The sequence below is a fragment of the Centroberyx gerrardi genome, chromosome 2 (genome assembly GCF_048128805.1).
Source record: "Centroberyx gerrardi isolate f3 chromosome 2, fCenGer3.hap1.cur.20231027, whole genome shotgun sequence".
NCBI lineage: Eukaryota > Metazoa > Chordata > Actinopteri > Beryciformes > Berycidae > Centroberyx > Centroberyx gerrardi.
In genome coordinates, this window is record NC_135998.1 from 5,524,827 (window position 1) to 5,552,672 (window position 27,846).

Here is a 27,846-nt window from a genome sequence, read left to right on the forward strand (position 1 = left end):
GAAAATACACATAAAATACACATAATCTTCTACAATTGCACTTGCCCGCACATATAAAACATAACTACATACCTAATCCATACATACATACAATATGTACATGCATATCTACACGCATACTACATACACTCATAAATTGGCATTGTTTGGGACTAGTTGTTGTTTAGAGCTTTGATGGACAGGGGGACAACGGAGTGCTTTTATCTGTTGAGTCTACATTGAGGGACCCTGAAACGTCTGCCTAAAGGGAGGAGCTGATATTCAGAGTGGAGGATACGGGTAGGGTCTGAGATGATTTTCTGTGCCTGACTGATGATGGTGTTTTCATAGATAGCCTGAAGGTTGGGATATTTTTTGACCATGATCTTCATAGCTCTCTGTGTGAGGCGGGTGATCTGTGTCTTTAACTGCAGCGACAGGTTGCCGAACCATGCCGAGATGCTTTCTACTACCGCATGGTAGAAGAGAAACAGCACTCTGATTCACACCAAAGACCCTGAGCCTGCACAGAAAATGTTGGATCCCTGGAGCAGACTCTGTCCACCTGGACATTCCATGTTAGGCTATTGTCTATGTGACAGCCAGGTACCTGTATGAGCTTACCTGAGCTATCTTGTGGTCATGGATAACCACTGGTGAGTGGTCACCTATGGATCTGTGGTCAAACACCATCTCCTCCATTTTCGTGACGTTGAGGAGGAGATGGTGGTCATCACACCACTGTACAAAGCTTTGGATTGTGGATTTATACTGAGGGACATCTGAATCGTTGGACATGAGACCTAGGATGGCTGTATCATCTGAGAATTTCACTATATAGTTATACTTAGTGCTGCTAGTGCAGCTGTTGGTGTACAGGGTGAATAATATGGGTGAGCTGACACACCCCTGGGGGGTGCCAGTCCTTATTGAGATGGGCTCAGACAGGGTCCTGTTCACTCTGACCAGTTGGGTGTGGTTAGTGAGGAAGGACTGATACCACTTGATGGTGAAGGGGTTGACATTCAACTGATGGAGTGTTTTCAGGAGGACATGAGGCTGCAGGGTGTTAAATGCTGAGCTGAAATCTACAAAAAACAGTCTAGTAAAGGCCCTAGGGTTCTCTAGGGTTTGGCTACTAGGTGCACTATACTGTTGATTGCATCATCAGTGCTTCTCTGTTTGTATGGAAAGCCAATGAATCAATGACAGCCTTTGGCATCAAAAATCATTAGTTAAAACATTTATTTCATATTTCATAATGATAATCATTTATAGCCATGCAACAAAGAGGCATCCTTAACGTCTGGTGGCATGTAGTGAAATATTGGACTTTTTCCCTTCTGTACATGGAAAATAATGTTAAAAGCTTTAACAACTAAGTTAATAACATTCTCCTTTTTATTTATGTAACTTTCCTCCCACGGCAGATTTTCTGCAGCCCACAGAAAAAGGAATTAAGCATCCTGGTCTGGCTACACCCTGTAGAATGCAAAAACCATGATCACACTTTACCAAAACTCGGGATGATGTTGTTACATGCCAGGATGACAGGCCTACATTACAGGCCTTTCTTAATCTGATCAATTCATGCTCAAAAAAGATTTTTACAAGCAAGCTGGTGTTTTCTTTTTTGGCCAGAGGCCAAAGATCAGTTTTAAGTGTGCTTTCCCTTCTGCACCAAAACACAAAAAACACCAAACATTAAACAATAACAGCAATAAAAAAGCACTGCTTTCTTTTTGATGATATGACTGATAAAACATCATTAACAAAACTATGCCATACATGCTTGTATTTTACAGTCACTGGCAATCTGACATACTATACCGTAGTATAGTATACATATTGAAGTTTTCATTGGCAGTAAAACTGAAGAACAGTGTTTTGGATTGGCAAGATCCTCCTGTTGGCATCGGTTAGCACTATAATGCATGTCAGTGTGAACCAATATAATTTGATTATATTCATGTGCAGTATATATACTTATCTTACTATGAAGACATGCCTATATAATCTTGCCATGTAGGTTTAAAGCCAGCAACACTACTACTACAAGCTCCAAGCCACATTGTACATTTAAGTAATTTAAGTAGTTTATTGAAGCATATTGGGATATTTATAGTTGGTTAAGTGCAAAAGAAATACTGATACATTTTTGAAGACAGTTTTCTTACCGTGATTTGAAATGAACATTTGAAATTAACGAAGGCACAAAGGATTCACAGCAAATTACATGTTACTCAAGTCCCTCTCACTTCTCACTGTGGCCTGTAGCCACCCAGTTGAGGCATATAACTGGAGACTGGTGCTGCTTGCTGCCAGTCAGATGACTGGCCTTCTTCTGTAGGTGTAGTCTGCTGAGAGCCCTCCTCCAGGGGACAGAACCTGGGGGACACCAGTCCCTCCTGGTCCTCCATCTCCAGCTGGTTGAAGTCTGCAGAGTTAGCGCTGTCTTCATTCCCTGGTGAGCGTCTGAAGCAGGGGTTTCGGGGGAAACGGTGGGACTGTCTACTGCCCTCCTGCCCCAGCATGTCGGGATTCTCCTCAGAGTCCAGCAGGGGCTGGGTTGACTCAGACCGGGAAAAGGTGGGCTGTTGGTGTTGGGGCAGGGAGGTCGGCGTCTGACCCTTGTAGCCATTGGAGGCCACAACCGAGGAATACTGGACAGTGCTGGCTGTGGTTTCACTAGAGTCACCACCTTCATCGCTGTCTGACACACTCTGGCGAGGTGAGGACATGCAAGAAGAACCTCCAATACCACTGCTGTGCTCCTCAGACAGGTATTTGTCCTTCTTCAGAGGGAGGCTGGCCTTGTCCTCCTCAAACACAGACTTCCCATCAAACATATCCACCTCAACCACACTAACGTCAGCCAGGGCGTTTTCCTTAGGTGTGTCTGCCTGTGAAAGAGGACAAGTTAACGGTAAGTCTTATTAGAATTAGACTAACTTTAACAGCAAATAGGATTGGAAACCTGACATGCATGCAAACTACATGGACAGTCAGAACAATGTGTTGTTTTTTGTAATATTGAAGAGGCTTTTGTGTCAGCTGCCGTGTCTTTGTGGATATGGATGTCAGGACAATTGGCAGCAATGAGCTAACGTGACCAATAGCAATCACATAATAGAAGTAATGCCTCACCTGCAACTATACATCATCAGTTCAATAGGTGTAAACTGCTATAAAGTCAACAGAACACTATATTTAACTGAAAGCAACATTTGTTCACTGTGCATCTTCACATTTCAACATGTTTATACTTTAAACACTGTACAGCAGTAGTAAGCCTAGAAGTTAGAGAAGCAGCGTTGTGACTAGAAGGTTGCCGATTCAATCCCTGGATATGCTGGCAAAACATGGGTAGTAGGGGTGTAACGATTTATTGTGGAACGAAATTTCGCGATCCAAAAACGTGACGATAGGCAAAAAAATTGTAAACAAAAAAAAAAAAGAAGTGGTTCGCGATATCAAGTAAAACTTATCAATTAGCGGTGCCACCAAAATGTAGACTAGTCTTTGTTTTCATTAAATACTTTAAACGGCAGAGGGCAGAATCAGTAATCCTAGATCCTAGTTTGCCTGATTGGCGTTATGACGTCATTGACACCGACGTTCACTCAAGACCCGGATGAGCCAGGTGTGTAGCATGCAACAGGAAAATGGAAAGCGATGAAATCAAATACACTCGTTACGTTACGTAACATTATCATCGTTATTTTGAAAGAGATGGAGGTAAGCGTTGTGAGACATTCTCAAATTTTCCATCCAGTCCGTTTCCTCAACATTGCGGTTGTTCCTACCAGTTCTGCGGTCTTGGCCCGGCCCAAATATTGTGGTTAAAAGTATCAAGTCCATGCGGTGGAAAAAGAGAATATGACGCCACTGTCAGTGGCGGTTTATTAAGATCTTATGGATAAATTGATGCCTCTGGTTACTGGTGTTACTGGTGTGTAAACTGAAAACACAGGCAATGATAGCTGCCATATTAGTCTGAAGTAAACGTTACTATGGTTACAGACATTATTTACAACCATCGCGAGGTCAGAGGAGTGGAGTGACTCCTGTTACCCTTACAGACACGGTGGTAATTTTACTCCGCTCTGCTCCAGTGTGAACCAGACATAATATGCAAATTCACACTCATTCATAAATTCGGTTGTCACTACCAAATTCTGGCAGTGTGTATGTAGATAACTGTCAAAGGTGTCAGCTGCTGCCTGAAAATGTTGGCATGCTAATTTTCTTAAAAAAAAAAATAAAAAAAAAATTTTTTTTTCTCAACTCCTTAGAAACATATTCTGAACATATTTGTTGTTTTAATTTAAGTTTAAGTTTTGTGGCCTGCCTGGCCAACTAAGGTGTTTGGAGAATGTTAGATCAACCATGATCAGACATTTGCACTTAATTGTAAAGAGGACATCCTTGTTTAGACATTATATTTTAATTTACAATTTGTTTCATTTAGACAAGCATCCACTGTTAAAAGCTGATTTATTTTATTCAACAGATTCTATTATTTGCTTTTTGCACTGAAAAATATAACAAAGAAAGAAACCATTATAAAAGAAACTGTAGGAATAGGTTAAACTTCAAGTTGAAAATATATATATATTTTTTTTACATTTTATGTCTAAGCAACACGGAAAGAATCTTCTACAGTCATAATTTGTTTCCATTTAAACTTTGTTAAAAATATCGTCATTGTATCGAACCGTGAAGCCTGTACCGTGTATCGTACCGAACCGTGAGCTGAGTGTATCGTTACACCCCTAATGGGTAGTTAAAGTGATTAAGTGACTACTCTCAAGGTGCTCTTAATAGTTGCCTTAAACAAGGCAAAAACAAGCAAAACTTGTTATTGTCACACATTGTGTGGCTAAAAGCATAAATCACTTATTTTAAACTGTGTCACACCAGCGTTGCTAATATCAACACCGGAGAAGCAAACAACTGATGGCCTTGGGGTCCCTGCTACAGTGTAGCTGGTACTCATGAAATTTCCCATATCAAGCTGGGACCCAATACACGTATTGCTGGATCACAACCACCACCAAGAGTTTTTACGTCAGTGCCTGTTACTTTCCCCATTCCTGTTTTGACTAGCAGTAGAATAAGCAAGACGTACCCTCTCCATGTTGCAAACTTATCAAATTTGATAAGTGTGAAACAACTTGACAATTGGATATGTGTCCCTTTTTTTCCCTTTCAGTTCTCTGAATTGGCATCACTTATTATCACCAGATATGATAGAATAATTTTGAATGGTGATCTAAACATTCACATAAATATGTCTGATTCGAAGGCTATGGAATTCATCAACCTACTGGACAGTGTAGAACTAACTCAACATGTCACTGAGGCTACACACCAACATGGTAACACACTCGACCTGGTTGTGACGAAAGAGTTAATGATTGACAATGCATCAGTGTCTAATGTCTCTGTTTCCGACCACTACTGTGTATTCTTTGATGCTCATTTGATTGTAACCAGGAACATGAAAGAAATTGTTGCTCAAAAGCGGTTCCTAGATGCAACAGCAGAACTTGAGTTCTCAGAGCTTGTAAGAGAACTGGACTCATGTCATCTAAACTGCTCAGTACATGAAATGGTTGATGCTTTCAATAACTATCTGAGTAATACACTGAACAAAGTGGCCCCACTCAAGGTCAAAAAGAGGTTAAGTGGCAAAATATCACCATGGATAAATAACTCTGTCCGTGAGCTCAAGAGAACATGTAGAGCAGCAGAAAGGAAGTGGAGAAAATCTGGACTGAGGTCCATCGTAGCATTTATAAAGAATCCTTAACTGCATATAACAATGCTGTACATGCTGCAAGAAAAGCCCATTTCTCAAAGATCATTACAGAGAGCGGGAGTGATTCTAGAACACTGTTTTCCACCATTGACCAACTGCTGAATCCTGCCCCTGTCTCTGACATTTTAAGCCAAGCCTCTGATGCAAAATGTGAGGAATTTGCTAACTTTTTAAAAAACAAAATCACAACTATCAGGGCTAGTATCGCTTCAGGTGCTGGTAATTTCAATAACCAACCTTGTCAAAGTCAAACATCCATGACGGCGTTTACTAGTATTTCTGTTGCAGAACTTAATAAGATTGTAATAGAGAGTAAATCTTCCACCTGCTCTCTTGACCCTGTCCCCACTACATTTTTTAAGAGTGTTTTCAATAGTGTCTCAAACTCTGCTCTGAAAATCATTAATACATCACTTGAGACCGGGGTTTTTCCTGATGCCTTTAAAACCGCTGTTGTGAAACCGCTGTTGAAGAAATCACATTTGGACTGTGGGGTCCTAAGTAACTACAGGCCCATATCAAACCTTCCTTTTTTAAGCAAGGTACTTGAAAAAGTGGTTTCTAACCAAATTAACAACTTTTTAAATGAAAACAACATTCTGGAGAAGTTTCAGTCAGGTTTCAGAGCCAACCACAGCACAGAAACTGCTCTCACCAAAATAGTCAATGATTTGAGACTTAGCACTAATGCCAACAGGGTCTCAATTCTGGTTCTTTTGGACTTGAGTGCAGCATTTGACACCATCGACCACAATATTCTCATAGATCGTCTCGAGAACTGGGTTGGTCTCTCTGTGTCCTAAACTGGTTCAGAACTTACATTACATTACAGGGAGGACATTTTTCATCTGTCTTGGAGATTTCCATAGCTATGCTGATGATACACAACTATACATTTCTGTAGAGCCAAATCATGCAGATGCCTTAAGCTCCCTCACTACTTGTCTATTGGCTATCAATGATTGGATGAACACAAATTTCTTAAAACTGAATGAAGATAAGACAGAAATACTTTTGGTCGGCCCCGAAGCCAAAAGAAAAGAACTCTCCACAGGACTTGGGAACCTGAATCCCTCGATCAAATCAGAAGTAACAAGCCTGGGTGTTATCTTAGATTCTGATCTAAGTTTTAATTCCCATATAAACAAGGTGACTAGAACAGCATTCTTTTATCTTAGAAATATTACCAAGGTGCGGCCCTTCCTAACCCAGAAAGATGCTGAAAAGCTAACTCACGCGTTTGTTACAAGTAGACTGGACTACTGCAACACCCTTTTTACCGGCCTCCCTAAAAAGTCTATTGAGAGGCTTCAGCTTATCCAAAACTCTGCAGCTAGACTTTTAACAAAAACAAGGAAGCGAGAGCATATCACTCCAGTTTTAGCTACATTGCACTGGCTCCCAGTGTCCTTTAGAATTGATTTTAAAGTTATTTTACTTGTATACAAAGCTCTTAATGGCTTAGGACCGGCCTACATTACAGAATCTCTGCTGTTCTACATTCCATCAAGAGCCCTCAGGTCTTCTACTGCTGGTTTGTTAGAAGTACAAAACCCCACTCAAAAGAAGATTGGGGATGCAGCCTTTTTTAACTATGCTCCTAAACTGTGGAACACCCTCCCAAAGAATATTAGAGAGGCGGGCTCTGTAAGCATTTTCAAACGACTGCTAAAAACTTATCTTTTCAGCTTAGCTTTTAAATAGCCTTCATTTTAACTGTTTACGGACAGCGAACCTGTCTGTATTACAAAATTATTCACCAATTGGCGTCACGAACAGGATCCCAACAGGAGTTGAGAGGAACGCTGGTGAGTAGTTTCTCCGCTCTGATGGGATCCACAAACCTATATTGAGAATTGAAGGATTGCTTGAAGTTTATAATTGTAATTGTTTAGCTGATCTGTGTATTGTTCTAAAGGAACATTTGACAAGTCCTATAAGATGGGGGGGGGGGCTGCCTATGTGGTGGGGTAAGACCACTGGAAAGAATCTATGCTCCTTCTAAGATTCATGATCTCATCTAAATTGATTTCATTTTGAAAGGAAGAATTGAGGGAGTTCACTCTCCGAAAAGTTATAGCGCTATACATATTTTTGTCTGGTGAGGCCGACAAAAGGTCTTTTAAGTTGTGATTATCTTTGAAGAGGTAAGGCACACTTAATCGTATACTGGTTGACAGTGTCACCAGGCCGGCAAAAAGTCTTTTAAGTTGTGATTATCTTTGGAGAGGTAAGGCACACTTAATCGTATACTGGTTGACAGTGTCACCAATGTGAGAGTGACTACTCAATACCAAGAAGTAACGCCGCTTGATTCTGTGTTTCCTTTAAGGGGGTAAAAATATCTTTCTATTTTACTTGATTTGATTCTTTTAATGCAATGCATTTTGCTTGTTCTTTTATATGAATTTTATCTTTTTATCTGTCTTTTATCTGCCTTCTATTGATGTTCTTTTATATGAATTTTATCTTTTTATCTGTCTTTTATCTGCCTTCTATTGATGTAAAGCACTTTGAGCTGCATGTTGTGTATGAAAGGTGCTATACAAATAAAGGTTATTATCATTATCATTATTATTATTATTATTAAATGTTGCCATTGAAAAATAACTGAGCTCCTTACTTTTGAAGGGAAATCAGGAGACCAGGTACCAATGCTGCTGTTTCCAGGGTTTGGAATCTGAGGCCAGAAGTTCTTCTTGATACTGTAGAAGAAACAACGAGGGTTATCTACCAGCCTCATTAACAACAAGCAACTGGGGGTTCAATGGAAGATGTCTCTTGGTATCAGCAAGATGAGTGACTTTGTTCAGTAAAATTTTAACATCCTATTCTAGACTGATATATACATATTTTGCACATTGCATTATTACTTTGGCTGTCACCTAATCTTGTCAAGATTCCTACTTTACAGAAAACATTTGTGAGGCTTGTCACTCTCAGCAGCTGGACCTAGCATTCAGCACCACTGTTGGATCACATAATATTGTCCATTTTCAACAGAGAGATATATAATAAACATGTTTATTAATAGATACATCAACCAGAATATGTTGCCTGCTCTGTGAAGTTTAGTTTCAACTGGATTCAGTTAATACTTTAAACCAGACACCAGATACCTGCCCCTTCCCAGATTCCAGACTACTCACTGTCAGTTCTCCATAAGATATAAAGGATATCCACTGTGGAATAGTTACATTCACATTGCTTCTGTCACAGTTTGTTATCCAATTGAGATTTATGAGAGGTTTTGGTTGTTGATTTTTTTTTCTTTTGGAGGTGAGATTTTTATAAGCCTGTTGCGTGTGTATGTTTTTTTTACTTGTCTTCTTTCCATTTTATCATTATCATATCAATAAACTAAACTTAACATGTTCAATGGAAAATCTTGCATAGTTGATTATGATTATTTTTGTTATTCCTTTCATAGCAACACATACCCGCTTCTTCTGAACATCTAAATTAGCATGTACCTTGAATGTACGTGTGCTGCCTTGCGCCTTTATTAAAATCCCATAAACCTTATCCAAAGTCTCCATGTCCTTAACAGACACCCCGTTGTGGCAAAATCCTAGAATCAGCAAGCCTTTAATCACAGTACACTTTGCACTGTTTTTCCATGACTGCTAGCTATCACTGAAGGTCCCTACCAAAAGTGTGAATTAAATGTGAAATGTGATAACCAGAATAGCAACCTGCTGCATGTAGCCTAACTGCAATGTCTTGGGTTCGAATCTGACCCAGGACCTCGTATGTCATCCCCCTCTGTCTCTCCAACTCTTTCCTGTCTCTCTCCACTTTCCACTACCCAGTAAAGGCACAAAATGCCCAAAAATGTCCTGTGACCAATGGTTTAGACCAGTCAAAAAATGTCCAGGTCTTTCTGGCCGTTGTTAGATTTTCCATTTAAATGCAGCCATATGTATGTATTATAAGCAGCTACATTTGAAGGTGACTGGCATAATTCAATATCCTATGCAACTAGCCTGATTCCAATTAATGATTAGCACACTCCTAGGTACCAGGTTTGGTGCAGTTAAGGGAGAAGTTGAAAAACCAATTGGGACATGCCTGTTTGCCCCACAGTCCTAAGGAGCTTTGTTTTTGTTTCAAAGCTATATACTGAATGGTCGCAAAGACTAATGACATACACAAACACAAAACTATCTCCACAGACACAGGACGCAAAAACTGACATTGAATTAACAGATATATACCTTCACATTGCACATATAATCACTCGACTTCTCAGTTAATACTATGTAAGTCACTAAGAGCATTGTGATGATGCTGTGACATTTCATTATGAAGATATTGTACAGCAGTAAGATGTGAGAGCAACACCACTTCAGGTAAGTGAAACTTACGAATCTTTTTTGTAGATACAGAGTAGCACGGTCAGCAGAACAATAAACAGGAAGCCAAAGCAAACTCCTACCACAATGCCCTCGATCTCTCCTGGTGCTAAGGAAAAACAGAGAGGACATTTAGACAAGAGAACATTTCTAAGTATTCAACACATAAGGTAGAGATTGGTAGTGATTGAGCGAAAATAAACATGGCTTCATTTAATTATATTTAATCAGGTTATATTTAATCAGGAGCAGCAAGAGCATAGGACCAGTTTTGATACAAGGGAAAACAGCAGCTCTTAAGTTAAAGGGGATGTAGCCCAGGCATTTGCTTCAGCAGCTAAAATGACCATGTTTATTAGATACAAGCACTAAACACTACACTGAAAAAAATATGTTGTCAAACAAAAGAATTTCTAAATATTGTGCTTACATCTGTGCAATCTCCTGGGCTTCTACAAAGGCTATTATTTGAAACCAGCAATTTACTAGATGTTTTACTAGATGAGTACGTTTATATGCACGAAGAAAGAAAAGCCAGCACTCTTAATGTCCTTTTATCATATATTTGAATGGGCAGCTATAGAGCACAAACGACGGACGCGTTTCAGCAATAAGCCATCATCAGTGTTGTCAACAACGCTGATGATGGCTTATTGCGTCGATGATGGCTTATTGCTTATTGCGTCGTTTGTGCTCTATAGCTGCCCATTCAAATATATGATAAAAGGACATTAAGAGTGCTGGCTTTTCTTTCTTCATGTATTAATCTTTGGCCGTGCACCTAAGGAGGATTTTTTTGACCGAGTTGTGCTCGCTTTTGGCGGAGTTTGGACATTACGTTTATATGCACACCAATACCCTGATTACTGGGAGTAATCAGTTTAAGGCAATATTTAAATTACGTTTACATGGCTTGAAGTAACATGATTTCTCTAATAATGTGGTTTACATGGATTCATTTAATTATCGGTCTGCCACTCCACTGCACTGTGCAATGTTGTTTGCTTTGTAAATACAACATTCGCGTTACTGCGTCTGTGACCGACATGCACAGTTTGAAAACGGCAAAAGAAATCTGACTAAGACGCATACATGCTGTAATAAATCGAAAGATTGAGCCAAAATCTACCTTAATCGGGTTAAGGTTGAATTATTAGTGTGCGTGTAAATGTAGTCATTATCTCTTGAGCCAAGGAACAGTACTTTAGCTGAATCAATCTGCTTTAGCACATGAAATGATTGAAAGTAGTCCAACAACTCCAACTGGATCAGTAAATGTGACCCTGAACGTTTTTCCTCTGAAGTCTGCTGTATAAAGTGCAAAAGGCTTTGGTGCAATTTTGTGACACCATGTCTCAACACAGTAGTATTGAAGAATCAAGGTGGCCTAGTGGTTGCTTGGCAACAAGCAGCTGATTGCATTTCTAAACTTACAATTCAGCCATCTCAACAGGATTCAATAAACATGGTTAATTGACTGAAGACTGATCATTTTGTTGCCAATACATCTGATTGATTTTGTGTTTAGATAATGTGAGCTTGTTAGCTAACTAACCACAGTCTCTGATCAGCTAACTATCATTGTCTTGTTGTTAAACACATTTGATTTTCACTAAGGCTTACTGGCTAGTTAGCTAGCTAACAAAACCAAAAAACAACTGTTTTTTCAGGTTAACTGAGCTGACACTTCTCAAGCTACAACTTAGTGTTGTGGAGTAGAGGCTAGGGCTAAAGAAGCTAGGTCTAAAGGGTCTATGGCTAAAGGAGCTAGGATTTAAGTGACTAGGGTTAAAGAAGCTAGTACTAACTGGACATGTGCTACAGGAGCTAGAGTTAAAGAAGCTAGGGCTAAAGACAGAACAGTTTACTGAATGTCAATGTTACTGGATTCACATCCCCGACTTGTATCTTTTTCAGGGATCTGTTTTTTTTGTTGCTATACTGTATACTTAGTCATTATTTGCACATGGCCAAATCTCCAATGCACCTCCAAGATGGCACCAGCTGTGGATGTTAGATTCCTGGCACAAGTCATTGAGATCCCCCCCACCAAACAGCATCTCAAGATAAAGCAAATCACTCAAACCACTCAAATACAAAAGGCCACACTCACCATATTTCAAAGTGCTGAATGAGTGTTCTGTGCCATTGACTGAGCCTTGTATGGTTGCTGCCCCGATCCGAGCCATATACTTGGTATCACTGGACAATGGCTTCAGAAGGTATGAGTAAGTGTCAGCTGACACTGCTATGGCTGCAAATTAGCAAACACAGAAATCAGTATGTAAGATTGGTTTCTCCAATACTGCCAATAAACCAATTCATGTAGTGTAACACTAAAGAGCATGCTGTGAAGATAAAAAACAGTTAACCTAATTAGAATACCAAGTGATGGGCACCAGTGTTGGACGGTAACATGTTATTCAGTAAAAGTAATCACTTCACGGTAACACGTTACAGTAATGTGATTACTTGCGAGTAACTTGCCCAACAGTGATGGGTACTTACCATGCACTTCAGTCCCAGTTGAGTAGAAGATGGTGTAGTTTGTGATGAAGCCACGCTGTTTGTCCTGGGGAATCTCCTTCCAGACCAGCTCTGCCTCATTGCTCCCTGGTTTACCATTCAGTCTCACCGAGGGGCCCTCCAGTGGAACTGCAAGAGCAAGAACAGGCTGAATGAGAAAAACTGAAAATTCATCCTGCAAACCTTAACATATACTGGTCAGCTCCATGCACCAGATCAGATAGCTGGTCCTGAGCCAGTTCAACAGTGATGCTGTTTTACTGTCCCACTGCAATCCCACAGGCACATGGTCACTTCACTAAGATAGGATTGCTAGTAGTTGATTTTCATAATGGACTTCTATAGTGAACTCAGTCTGAGGAAATCACTGATTAACCCAATGTAGGTTGAGGCATGGTGAGTGGAGAGCAAGGTCTTGACTGGGGCTTTCTTCAAAATTCTCATAAATACTGTGTTTTAGTTTAGTTAAGTTATATGACTTAACATAATGCTTAGTGTTACATGCATGTAATGTATTACTTACAAATAACAAAACACCCAATTCTTAAAACAAACAGTGTTGAGGACAGTTACTTTTGAAACTAACTAGTTAGCCTACTTTACTTTGTTACTTTCACTAAATAGTAACTAGTTACTTTACTGACTTAGTTTTTACTAAAAGTAACCCATTAGAGTATTAAGACCAACCATGAACTGTCAACAAACTGTCTGTGCCTACCTTTGTATTTTGGCTTAAATTGTCATTTTTCACAATATCATCAAAGTTCATATATCCCCAAAATCTGCATAACCATAAGTAAGCTCATTCAGTGAGCGACTAGTGATGCCTCAGTGTTCTACTGAACGACTCAGAAGGTCTTTTGTTCCAGCAGCGGTCAGATTTTTTAATGAACACTTTTAGATGTGGTCTAGATCCATAGCACCTTTCAGCTGTTAATTGTGTCTCAAATGGCTTTTTACGGTGTTATTTATTTGTTGTGTACTTTGAATGCAATGTCTATATTGTTTGTTGTCTGTATGAGTTGATTTGGTGGCAAATGAGTTTCCCCACTGGGGATTAATAAAGCTGTCTAATCTAATCTAATCTAATTAGATACATCACTCAATAAACAGTACTATACACTATTGTTGGGGAAATTAGGCCATAACTGGAAAAAACAAAAAACACAAATTGAATTTTTACTTATACTGCCAATAATGGCTTGGCTTCTGTATATCTACATTATCCAATGTATAGATAATACGGCCTGCCAGCCAGTAACAAATATAATGTTTTGAATACGTTAACTGTGATTGACAGGTGTGTTTGTAGAGTTATAATATCAACCAAATAAAAATAAAAATTATCATGTGGAAAGAGTATAGAATATCAGCGTATAGAATAGCGTATAGAATATCCGCACATATGGAAATTTTGCCAAAAGTTCAATAAATTCATTTGGTTGGGTAATTCTGAAGTTAGATGTGTACATTTTCTTTCTGAGAAAAAATAAAGCCTTGTAATATTGACAGAACCTCCACTGTATGGGGGACTATTAATTTGACAACGTTGCCCTGTGCGATGCGTCAGACGTACTTCCACTCTGGCACAGCTGGTAGGTTAACGGCTAACATGGAGGCAATGTCAGACTGAATAATGGAGTGGAAACAAAATGGCCAATCAGTCTGAATATCAGGCTACTGTCAATGAATCAATGTAGCTATTTGAAACTTGGACCGAATTGACTACTGCTACCTAGCTTAATGCTGCTGCTAATAGTTACTTTCTTAGCCCAGTAGCCCAGATTCTCTCGTTTGCTTTACATATGCCTTACATTTACATATTATATAGTGAGTGGCTGCAAGATGCCCTCGAAAGCAAGAAGGGCGAAAGTAAAAGAGAAAGTAAAGCAGAGGGCAGCTATGGGACTCAAGAAAACTGGTGGGAGGCAGACGGTGGCAGGGCAGCTAACTTCATATTCATCATGCAAGGAAAAAATTGATTTAGTGACTTTATCTTAAAATCTATCCAATGAAGATTGTTACATTTTGTTTAGAGTCTTCAGCTTGTACTATTATGATAGAAATATAATACGATAATAGAGTTTTTTCATTTTCATTTGAGCACCTGCTTTCATTTGAGCACCTGCACCTGCTTTTTTCATTTGAGCACCTGCCCCTGAAGAACTCTCTGCACGTCCCTCATATTAAGGAACGATCAAATGACTCGGGGGGGGAAATTATCAACAAGACAGAAAAACTCCTGTCAACAATATGTATGCATTAGATGGGTGTATATATATTACTTTTCTTACAATTTTTACTGAAGTGGCGGGTCTGCTTTAAATTTATGAATTAAAATGTAACCATTTGAAAGGAAAATGACACTGGAAACGAATGCATTAAATTAGCCGTTACCACTTGGGGTGTCCCCAAAATCAAAAGACCTCATAAAAACCTGTCTCTCTCCAAATGTATTTATTAGGGGGGGTCCCCAAAAAATCGACAATTTGATCCATCGATCAAAAGACTCCATATCGTCTGCGCTGATCATTGTCGAATCGTCTGAATAAATGTATGTATTTAATCCCCTCCAAAATGGATTACCACTGAATTTACTGCACTGGATGACCAGGTGGTGGAAAATGTGGGCTTTGGCTGTTTAATGTAGAATTAGGAGCAACTCAGACAATGTCCTCCTGCTACTGTACAACAAGGTATGTGAACACCATTTGGACTGTTTGAAAGATGTGACCGCAGCTACTTTCATTACAGACACTTGGAGTTTTGTCACTGCTGAATTTGACTGCGTACTGGATTGATTCCAGCTTCACAAAGTGCAGCGTTGAAAAATAAACACTTGAATTTAACTAGACATTTATGAAAATGTCTAGTTTAAAAAATAAATTAAAAAAAACACTTGGTCGACCATTGGTCGACTATGGGGTTTGCTTGACAAATCTTTGTCGACATGAAAAATCTCAGTCGGGGACACCCCAGGTTACCACAAAACGTAATCCGAGGCTGCAATTTGTAACCATATACCTATATACCTGATAGAACATACAAATGTCAGGTAAAAAGTCCATCCAGGTGACAGGGTATGACAATCAAAAGGGTAATCAACAATAAAAAAAACACTATTATTAGCAGCATCCATAAATCTATACACTGCATCCAATATCAAGAATCAAAAAGGTATAGAAATTGTAAGGAAACAGGACTATATAGAGAAGGCTGTAGATATGAAGTCTAAGTTTCTCCTACGAGGTTACCCTACTGATTGGGTTGAATATGCCTACAACATAGCACTTAAAAAGCCCTTTTTTCATCTTTTAAAAAGAAAATAAGTTTTCAGTGACATGTACCACAGCCAATTCTCCTCACTCACATGAGTATATTTTCATGAAACACTGGCATATATTACAATAAGACTCTGAGTTATCCCACACTTTTAAAGACCCTCCATTGTTTGTTAATAAACATGTAATTAATTTAAGAGATCAACTGGTTCATGCAAATTTCTCTCAGAAGAGTCAAACACAATCCACACAGACACTTCTCACCCCGCTTCCTAATGGTAACTATTGTAGTGGGAGTTGCGTTCAAGGCTATAATACCTCCAAAACTGCATTCTTTCACCATCCTCATATGGGAAAGAAATTTGCTATAAGAGTGTTATCATCCGTGCTTCTACTCATGTGATTTATATATGTTGTCCTTGTGATCAGTGAACATAAGAGTACTATTTGGAGAAACGACAGGGACTACCTGATAGCTGTCCATTTTAAAACCATGAAACATGATATATCTTCACTGCGGTTCTATGGTATTGAGAAAGTCTCTCTGCCACCTAGAGGTGGGGATCATGATTTGTTATTTAAAAGAAGAGAGGCTTTTTGGATATTCACTTTACAGACTCTATCTCCAAAGGCACTGAATGACGAATTACTATTCAATGTCATGCTCAATCCCATTTTGCTCTATTTAGAGGATACTGTAATATTTTTAATAAGTGCTGATATACTGTTGTCTTTTTATATTAGCCTATTTATGGTACCTTTTGTGATGTTTTTTGATTAAGGTGGTTATTAACTCACTTATTCTAATATTTTGGCACCCCAATTGCTGTTATGCATTTTCTGAATTATGTGAGGATCTACCAATGTCCTCATATGTTCTATCTCGACTAAGGAGTAGCCTAGCCTACGACATGGCTTGTATTTGTCTCTTCTCCATTGTGAGCTTATTTCTATGTACTATTGTCATTACAGAGACTACCGCTGGATGCAGTGTATAGATTTATGGATGTTGCTAATAATTGTTTTTTAAAAACGATATCCTGTCACCTGGATGGACTTTTTACCTCCTAGGTACTGATTTGTCTCATGAGGGAACCTGATTACATTGGACCTATGATTGGACCATTTTATTTCCTGTTCAGTGACGATGGTCACTTAACCGAAACGTTGTGTCTTGAAATAAAACCCTCGTAAGGGAAGACAGTGTACAGGAGTCTACAGATTTTGACTTTATCTTTCTCCTCCGACACACCTGCCACATACATAAGGTTGTGCAAAGATTATCTTTTTAGAAAAGTTAGAATAGTTAGGCACAGGCTACCTCCTGGCTACCTCCGGCAAGAGCTCCAGGCACAGGCAACACCAGGTGACCAGTTGAGAATCACTGGACACGAGAAATCCTCAAGTGCTGGCCTCACTCACATCTGCCACCTCCAACCCCCAACACAAACCCCTCATGGATCTGCACAATTCACTTTGGTCATGATTTCAGGCCCTTCAAATCCAGATTCATCCAGAAGAATCACATCCCTGTAATATAGTACTTAAGATTTGTAATAATAATTTATTTTTTAGTGGTCTAATAATCCTGATAGACTTTGTAGTTTCCGGAAATGTAATAAACTAGACAGACTGAAATCCAATATTATATTCTAGAGGTTTACTAGTAGTTCACCAATATGTTATCTTACCTCCTTGCTCCAGAAAGGCTTCTTGAGTTACTTGCTTCCCGGTCCATCCACAGTATAATGGATACACAGATATGTTGTAGCGCTTAAACTTCTCAAGGCTGCCTAAAGTTGAAATAAGGGGTCATAGTGTCGGTCATAGCATTATAAAGCTAAACATATAATAATAACATAAAGTAGAGCCCTTAGATTCTGAAACATCTATAGGAATATAGCTTAATTTATGGCAGCTTGAACCCATATCACAAAATTCACTGACCAGTTTTAAGACAATTAAATCTAAGGACTAAGGATCGTGATTACCTCTAATGGCGGTTTTTGTGATGTTTCCATGCTCCCTCTGCCAGTCTATCTGCCAGCCACTGGTCCACTCCACCATATACTCCGTCACATTACACCTGTGAGCATCTCCTCCAGGTGTAATGTTGGGGGGTTGCCATTCCAGCCACAGCTGGCCCCTGTGGGTCCACCACTTCAGCCCTTCCACTGGAGAGAGCTCTGTAACACACACACCACAACACACTTCACATCACTATCTCAAAACACAATGTCAACAACTTGAAACATATGACATTATTAATAGAATGCTGCTGAAATTCCTCTCATTCTTGGCACAGTACTGGATTGACACTTTGACACACTGACATAAGTCATTCTTCATTTTTCTAGACTTAACTGGAGTCTGGCCCATGTTCAGAGCCGCCATGGACACCTACCATGTGCTGTTTTAGAGATGACTAACACTGCCTTGGGAGACTTCCCCACAGAATTGTTGGCAGTGACTTCAATGTAAGCCATTTCCCTGTCAGACAGGTCAATCTGTCTGAGGACAATGATCTTCCTTGGATTGGAGTTGTAGTCTGAATCTGAACTGTTGATCAGGATGCTCTCCCACTCCGTGCCTCGAACCCTTATGTCAAAACTTCTGATCTTTCCATTGGACAACACAGGATCCTGGCAGGGCAAAGTCATACACTGTAAATTATCTTTCAGAATAAAATCAGGAAAGTGGTATATGGGCAGGACTGCAAGGAGAAAACACAATTAAAATGCCTTTTCCTAGGAAACTGGGATCCTATGATCTTAAAAAGAAATCTTCCGGGTACATTTTAACTTTTGGCTAGTATCCCATTTTATGCCATAGTATGCCAGGTAGTCAACTGTGATATTAATGATAAAAAAAATAATAATAACACCATTGTGAACAAATCTAAGCCCAAAAATGGTCTACAGAGTTTCTGGAAGTTATTATAGCAAGGATAATAAAGAACATTCTCACACACCCTTGAACTTTTTATGTACATGCATTTTAATGTACAATATGGACCACCTTATACATAGTGAATTCAGGGACTGTCACAGCACTTTTTACTGATTGCCTTGTCTTGCCTACATGCTCCACTGAATGCTACAGGAAATCCTTTTTAACATAAGCAGTTAGATACTACATTAATTGAATTCCAGATTATTTGGTCACTCTAGAATCATGAATTGTTGTTACATGAAATGTTTTTTGTGTTCATCATGTTTTCTGGTGCCAAAAATAATTTTCCTAACTGAATCAGTAAATAATTGAATTCAGTTCAACTTAATGCCCCTATGTTTAGAATTTGTATCTGATTATATCATCCTCCAATTAATTTTGATACCATAAAAGTTTGTCAGTAGAAAAATGAGACCATCGCAGAGAAAATTGATTTAGTCTATGTGTTGCTTTCAGTCTGTTCATTCTCTGTGTCCCCGGACCGCGGCAACTGGCCGTACTGACTTACGGCACAAAGATGGCGCCTCAGCCAAACCAGGAAGAAAACAGAGGCAGTTTGAATGCAGACTAGTTGAGTTAGATTGAACAGCGTGAAGCTAATCAATATGGCAGATAGTGGTAACATGGAGGACATGACTGTAACTGCTGGATCCTCTACAACAAAACAAAACAAGAAGCCTATAGCAGAAGAGGCTAAAACGGCAAAGAGGGAGAGGGAGGGGAGCGCAAGACCCGGAGCTCCCGGTAGCCCCGCGGATCGTTCGGCTTGAAGTAGCCGTTCCCCGGCCCCCTGGAATACGACAGACCAGAGACTCCAGTCACCAAACTCCGGGATCCCCACGGATCCACCGGCACCCAACACTAGTTCTATAAGAGGCTAAAAGAGCTACGTGACAAAGCACGTGGTCAGACCGACTAGAGTTAATGCGGCCGGGCGTTCACTCGTCGGAGAGCTAGACGGGAGCTGAAGGGGTTTAAGACCGACACAGAGCTGGCTTTCTTTCTCGTACACATTGTAAGTGAAATACCAATAAGGGTCTCAAATTGTGTTACTGAAGCTTTTTAACTATTTTTTTAGTGTGGTTTATATCTGCGGTTATGTGTAATGGCATAGTTTATGTTGTCAGCTACCTGTACAGCTACTAAGCTATGTAACCTAACCTAGAAGTTAGCTTCACTTGTCGGCATGTAGCCGGCTGCCGACAGAGAGTGGGGGTACAGAAGGGAAAGAAACCATAGCGACTTACATTAGTAAGCAGACCATGGCGTTCCTCATGTCCAGTGTGTATGTGGGTTGTAATCGCGTCGTTTAGTCCGCATTTGGCGTCTGGTTCCGACATTCTGTGTCGGTTCATGTGTCCTGCCTTCTGCCAGCTTGATCGGCCAGCTTGATGTGTCTTAATAGCCACATTTAATACAACTCCATACTCCGATTGCGTTACTTGATTTGTGTTTAGTTCGTTAGCGGTAGTATTTTCCATTAGCTGCAGCTCGTAGCATCACAATAGTAAATGTTGGATAGGCTATGTTCACAACGACAGCGATCCCCCTAACATCTTTTAACTCCAATTGTCACAATTGCAAACTACTTCATAGTACAATGCTGTGCTCTTAGGAATAATATAGGAACTAATGTTTGAGCTACAGTTATCTGCAGCAGTATTTTGTTTACATATTTTAGCTATATGGATCGGGGTACCGCAAACGCCGCTAAGAGGTTGCAAAGACGTTTGCGACAGTGTCGTTTTCTGGCACTACCACTAGGAGTCGCCAAAATCAACAATTTTCAAATCCTACACATAGGGGCTTTAATATAATTGTAATAAAATACTGAACGACTTTACCTTACAAATCAACTGCACTCTCCGTTTGTTTCTGCTGTCACCTGGGGTGATGACTCTCCATAAATCTGGTTTACTCTTTGGTACTGGTGAGGAAAAAAACATTCTTTTTATTAGGTTTTCCAAGCATCAACAAATGAATAATATTCAACAATGCAGCACAACACACAAAGAAAAAGGAGATTTAGCCCTCAAAGGACAATGATACAGGTGGTATCTCTACTGAATGCCCGTGTTTTCAGCCAATTTTATCTTCATGTGCTGCACTTAGTCACTTCTATACAAAAGCGGTAGCACTTTACATAACGGTACATAAATTACAAGGTAATAACTGTGTAATTACATAGAAATGATCAGAAAGTAACTGGTCATTTCTGGTAATAACGAGTATTTGAAACTAGAAAAGGTTACATTTTCTGAAGAAAATACTTCAGTTTGAAAAGGTAGACAGTTGAATTAATTTGAACGAGTTTAAATGTCTTTAAAATTTGAATATATGGATCTTAAGCGATTTATTTGACAGCCTAAAGTCCCTCCAGTTATCAATCCATGGAAGGATAGATAATAATGTTGTAAAATGTATTAGTTGTATGAGTTGTAGTAAAAGGAGTAGTTGCAACATTAGCAGTAGAAGTAATAGGAATAGCAGTAGTAGTAGTATTTGGACTATCAGTATTAGAAACAGTAGAAGTAGCAGAGATGGGCAAAGATACATCAAAATGTATCTTGTTACAAAATACAAAATACCCCTCAAATAAATGTATCAAAATAAAATAGAAAATACTGGAGCTGGAGCGAACTTCACAGAAGATGAACTTGATTACGGAAATACTGTGAGTAGTGTGGGCTTACAAAATCACTGTGTGAGTGTGTCTAAGTGTATTGTCCTTCATTTTAAGATGTATTTACATGATTTCTTTTTATGTTTTATGAATCATGGAGAAAGTATTTTGAGTATTTTGAAAATACAAAATTACTCCACTCTAAAGTATCTTGTTATAAATTACATTTGAATTTTTTCAGCCCTGTCAAATACCAATTACAAAATACTCAAAAGTAATTGAAACATGTATTTCAAATACAAGTAACAGAAATACTGCCCATCTCTGAGAAGTAGTAATAGTAGTAGTAGTATCAGCAGTAGTTGTACTACAGTAATAGTAGATTCAGTGTTTGAAGTACTTGAATTAGTAGTTTAAAATGGTAGCAGTTGTAATAGGGTGTGTGTGTGTGTGTGTGTGTGTAAGATGAGATAAGATAGTACTTTATTGATTGCTTGGGCAGATATTCAATATTATCGAGTATCGCGATATTTCGTGAATATCGCAGGGGGGAAAAACAAACGTTGCCCACCCCTCCCGGCCATGGCACCATGTGTTGCTTAGATCACAATTGTACAAGCTTTTGAACTTATAAATCTATAATACTTGTCGGATAAAAAACAAGTGAAAAATTAGTCCTTTTAATTCAGGTGGGTTTCCTTTTCCACAATCAGCCCATTTCTGGAAATGGCAGGAATGAGCAAATTACACCTAATGGCCGTTGTTTCCTCCAATGCTTGAATAAGATCACATTTCTAGGCTGTTGGTAATAATAATAATTATTATCATTAACAGCCTAGAAATTGGATGTAATTTGGAACAAATAAAATAAAATACCGCCCCAAAAAAACAAGCTAGTGTGGAGTAGAGACTGCTGACACTGTAGTAGTGCTAGTAGTAACAGCAGCCATAATATTAATAGCAATAGTTGTAGTAGCTGCAGTATTAGTAGTAGCAGCAGCAGCAGCAGTACTACAGTAATAGTAGTTTCAGTGTTTTAAGTAGTTGAAATAGTAGCTTAAAATAGTAGTAGTTGTAGTAGTGTGTGTGTGTCTCTCTTTGTGTGTGTGTTTAGTAGCAGTATTACTAGTGGTTGTAGCAGTAATACTAACAGTATGCAGACCATGTCCCAATACAAGGCTTAATATCTGTAAGTGGCTCACTTAGATATTTAAACATGAGTAAAAGCTGGTATGGCTGAATATTTTAATGTATAATATGTAGTGTTAAAATTGTGGGAATTATCACAGTTAAATAATGTGTCTGTTTAGTAAAAAAGCACAGCCTCTAAAGTCTGTAGAGTGACCCATAAAGTGGTGAACCAAGCGACAATGCCATCTATAGAGCCCCTGCTGTCATGGGGCTAAAAAGTACAACTCTCCAATGCCAAGGGCAAAATATAAAAAATGGATAAAAAAACTAAAGGAAAAAGGCATATGAAAGTAAGTTACATTGGGACAGCAGAGGAAGATATTTGACATAAGCGCACTTTTCTGCTCTTAGCTCTCTGATTGTAATGTATGTTTTACAGAGTTGTTCATTTGAAGCCCTTCAAATGACCTTGGTCATTATGTTGTGTTTGATGGTGGGCAAAAGCTTTGATTTTAATACCAGTGACACCAGTCTTAATTCCCACCCATAGTACTCACTGTCCTCTGGTGTTCTTGCTGTAGCATTGGTACTCCAGTCACTCCAGTAACCATAGCCCTCTGTAAAATGTTTGCACTGCACCTGAGTGACATAGACGGTGTCTGGTTGGAGGTATTGGAGTCTAAAAGACTGTATTTCCTTGCCGATGTCCACAAAAGGTACCTAAAACAAATTTCAATACAATCAATGGACACATAGCCACAGAGCTCAATCACTAATGTGAATTAACATGATATTTACAATACTGACAATAAGTCACTCTATGATTTTATTATTATATTTATATTTTTGTGCCACTATTTTTTTTTTTTTAAAGCTGTACAATTGATACAGTTGCCTGTGTTCATTTACGGGAAACTGGAGGATTGATTAAAATTGTGAATCATAAAAGTGGTATGAAATAATATGACAATGTGTGAAAAAATTAAACAGAATCACACTTACGTTAGTCCACCTCGGAGATCCATTTGAGCAGAATCTGATCTGGTACATCAATTTCACATATTCTTTAGCAATTGGACGAGTCCATTTCATTAGAAGGGAGGTGGGAAAATCCTTCTCCGGAATTACTTTCATGTCTGTTGGAGGGTTTGTTTTCACTGCAAGAGAAGACAAAATAGGCTGTCAAAACACTGTATAAGAGATGGTGATGGGCATCATTACTGCCATAATAAATATATTTCAGCAGTGCCAGCATCTTCACAAAGATGACAGAAATTTTGACAAGACCACTTCACAGCAAGCAGAGATAAATACCAGACTAGTATGCAAGCCTAAATAATACAATAATATAACAAACATCAAAATACTCCTAGAAATACATTAGGCTAAATGGAGAAACTGTAACCTGAAAGACTACATTGTATTTTTCCAGGTATCAGAAAAGTATTGATGACCACCTTAACACTGAGTAAATGAAATCCACGTCTTTGATGATAATCTAAATTTTGTTTATATAGCACCTTTCGAAACATTCTTAGAAAGTGCTTAACAAAAAATAACAGTATAGAATAAAAATACAAAGAAAGTAGAATCGATTTAAAAAAAAAAAAAAAAAAAAAGCAAAAATAGTTAAACTGCCAAACAAGGAATATAAAATAAACATGAATAAAAATAAAATAAATAGAATTATGAAAAAGCGTCTTCATAAAAATGTGTTTTGAAGAGATACTTAAAATAAAAAACTGAGTGGCGTTCCAAAGTTTAGGGGCCCTGACAGCAAAACTCTGGTCACCTTTAGATGCTAGCCGGAATATAGGAACGGTCAGAAGGGCCTGCCTGAGGACCTCAGGCTGCGCTCTGGCTCATATGGGGTTAAAAGGTCAGTGGTGTAACTAGAAGCCAGACCACGTAGAGCCTTGAAAGTTATAAGTAAAATCTTGAAATCAATCTTAAAATCTAATAGGTAGCCAGTGAAGAGAAGCTAAAATGGGGGTGATATGGTCTTTTAGTCTTAGTTAAAAGCCTTGCTGCTGCATTTTGCACTAACTGCAGGTGGGAGAGGAACTTTTGAGATGAGACAAGTATACAGTCAACTCCAGAATTATTGGCACCCTTCATGAAAATTAGCAAAAATTATTGTATAACAAACATCACACACAATAATTCAGATCTTCTGCTCAAACATTTGGGTAAATTACTTACTTTCACTCTAATAAAAAAATATTTTATAAAAAAAAAACGAAAGAGAAATAGTATTTTTCTCAAAAACATAGGGTTTAAAATTATTGGCACCCCTAAAGAATAAAACAAAACCAAACAAAGTGGCGCCTGTAATGAAATTCTATTTTTTTATGTTTTTGTTAATTGACCTCAGATTCCATAAACTGTATTGCTACCTTTTACCATTTCGAAGCTCCTGAACCTTGCCAAGCATCATTGGAACTACAACTGGAATTGTGTGTTGTGGTCAGATGATTTGGCCATGCACACCATGGGCATGTTTTGCGACAAAAGATATAGCATACAAGCAAAAGCAGCTAATACCCACAGTAAAATATGGTGGTGGATCATTGATGCTTTGGGGCTGTTTGGCTGCTAGTGGTCCAGAGGCTCTTGTCAAGATCAGTGGCATAATGAATTTAGGGTTGGGCAATATGTCAAAATTTTCCTACCGGCCACCGTCAGCCCAACAACCGGCGATTGCCGATATATTCGCCGGGTGTCAGAGCGGCTGAGATTGTCACTACAATGAAGAATAGCTGATCCACCTTAAAGGTCAGTCCACCTTAAGTGAGCCTGGAGCGCGTTCAGCCCCGACAAAACATAGCAAAACGTTTATTTAAACGGAAATGGTGGTGCTTTGAACACCCAGTTGTGTTACGCAAGCATTGCAACTATGGCAGCTGAGAAGGCCATTCTTTGCATTCTTTTCGAAGAATTTTCGGAGCCTGATGAAATCGGTTTAAATGTGTGTTTAATACTACAAAATACGCTCGATGTTACAGTCACTGCCCTTGCCGTCCAGAATAGCAGAGAACATCCCAATGGAGTGAAGGGGTATGTGGAAACTGTGGTTCCTAATTATAGTGATCCAACATTTGCCTTGCATTTCAGGGGTAACACCTCTGACACACCCACCAAACGAGAGACAACGTACCTCAAAGCCCGTTGCACACCATTTCGAGAAAACATGACGTTCTACCCGGAAACCGTAGCAAAACAGTGCACACCGTTTTCAGATTTAACGTGCCCCAGGTCAGGTTAGCCATTGTCGCTAACTTCGGGGCTAACCCCCTTCACTTTAATCAAAAATTAAACTAAACTAAACTGTACACACTGTCGCTGCCCAATCTGAGTCAACCGTAGATGTGAGTCGCGCACATCTCACATCGACAGTCAACTTCTAGTATGTAACGTTAGCTATGTAACTAGAGAAAATGTCCGCTAGCCGTGATGCTAATTTTCGCTTTGTTCAACTCCATTGACTTATGCTAAAAACGTTAGCGATCTAAAAGTCCACTAGCTGCAACGCTAATTAGCGACTTAAAAACTGGATCTGAAATGGGTTTGTCGCTGCCCGATCTGAGTTGAACATTGCGAAAATTAGCATCAACGGGCTAGAAGTTAACTCTGTCGCTGTGAGATCAGGCAGTGACACACACATTGCACTGCTACATTCACAGCTATACTGCTAACTTCATACTCTCTGCTCCGGTCGCCACTGGCATGTGTGTGACGTGAGGTCTCACACACGCATATATTTATGTTATATATAACTGGTTCTTCGGATCACGTCGGATATCAAGTGTGTTTGTGTTTATGGTTGTACTAAACGCCACTCTGGAAGGCGGAGTGAAAAGGCAACTGTCATAGAGAGGGTGGAGACGTGATGTCGTTTAAAAAGGGGGATAACGGCGCCCAACTCCAACTGCCAGTTCCTATTCGCGCACTTTGAATTGCGCTTTACAGGTTAATTATTTACCATTAAATTAGCAATGACTGGATGGACTCGCCAATCGCCGATAGCCGATATATTCGTCCTATCGCCCAACCCTAAATTAATTCCACCAAGTTCCAGGATATTTTAGTCTAAAACCTGGTCGCCTCTGCCATTGCGTCATTAGACATTATTCTGACTGAAAACATATGAAAACAGCTTTTTGAGCAATTCTGAATTCATATTTTCAACTGGCCATTCTTGACAGTTTTGCATAATGGAATACTGTGATAATGCCATTGCCACCAAAAACACTCGTTTAGAATATTGGGGCACATCACTGACAGGCCATATGCCTATGCTTTACATTGATGAAAAGGGCACGGTCTGGCAGCCAGACCCTATTGAAATAGTTTTAATAGTTTGCTCTGATACGTCAAGTAGTGTGGATACATTGACACGTGTGGATACTGAATATGCAACAGGTCATTAACATGCTGATCGTCATTGGCTTTCACCTGGGCGACCGCTGACAATATAGCCATGGTAACAGACACTGCTCTGCTGCGGAATTTTTATGAATGAGCTCAAAATACCACGCCGTTAAGGTTGTGTGGCGCAAAGCTGTTACCACTGAGTTTTATGCAAGTGGGCCACTGTATGTGTAATTTTTTACAGCAATTTTTGCTCATTTTCATAAAAGATGCCAACAATTCTGGAGTTGACTGTATGTCCTCGAATCTACAACACCAGCTGTAACTGCATTTAACTTACCAAACCGCTCGGATTCTTTTATCAGATGTTCAGACTCAACTTTCCCGAGTTTATTCTCTGCCTCCACCCAAATATCAAGTATCATATGATTGGGGAAAACGTCCCATGTTATTTTGCCATTGTTGTTTTGCGTTGCCACCACCTTCCGGGTCTCACCACTGTTGAGAAATGTTGTTGTTATACCAGCACTTGATAGAGGGCAAATCAGATCACAGCAAGACAAACATCAACAATAAATGAACTGGATATTTTCAGATAATTTTACATTTACTTTCCAAGATCTTAAATTTTTAAACACAATCTTATTTATTTAAAAACTCAATTCTTATTAACATATGATTTCTTTTCTCTTTTGGAGCCCAAGGGCACCAAATACAACCTGATTTACAAGTTCTTTCTGTTTGAGGGGGACCAGAGGATTAATTATCTTACTTGGATCTTTTCCAATGTATTTATTAATTTTA

General features: G+C 39.1%; 1 protein-coding gene across 1 annotated transcript in view; it reads right to left on the reverse strand.

The window, feature by feature from the left end:
- Window positions 1-1,209: 1,209 nt before the first annotated feature.
- il6st (interleukin 6 cytokine family signal transduce) overlaps window positions 1,210-27,846 on the reverse strand; it is a 31,730-nt gene continuing 5,093 nt past the window's right edge. The window contains exons 5-16 of the mRNA XM_071920276.2: window positions 27,383-27,540; window positions 23,674-23,828; window positions 23,229-23,391; window positions 20,762-20,844; window positions 18,370-18,607; window positions 17,957-18,151; window positions 17,657-17,758; window positions 12,667-12,813; window positions 12,272-12,412; window positions 10,171-10,267; window positions 8,427-8,508; window positions 1,210-2,882 (exon numbers count right to left, since the gene is read on the reverse strand). Of these exons, the coding sequence (XP_071776377.1) occupies window positions 2,241-2,882; window positions 8,427-8,508; window positions 10,171-10,267; window positions 12,272-12,412; window positions 12,667-12,813; window positions 17,657-17,758; window positions 17,957-18,151; window positions 18,370-18,607; window positions 20,762-20,844; window positions 23,229-23,391; window positions 23,674-23,828; window positions 27,383-27,540 (2,203 nt within the window). The 3' untranslated portion in view covers window positions 1,210-2,240. The remainder of the gene's footprint in view (window positions 2,883-8,426; window positions 8,509-10,170; window positions 10,268-12,271; window positions 12,413-12,666; window positions 12,814-17,656; window positions 17,759-17,956; window positions 18,152-18,369; window positions 18,608-20,761; window positions 20,845-23,228; window positions 23,392-23,673; window positions 23,829-27,382; window positions 27,541-27,846) is intronic.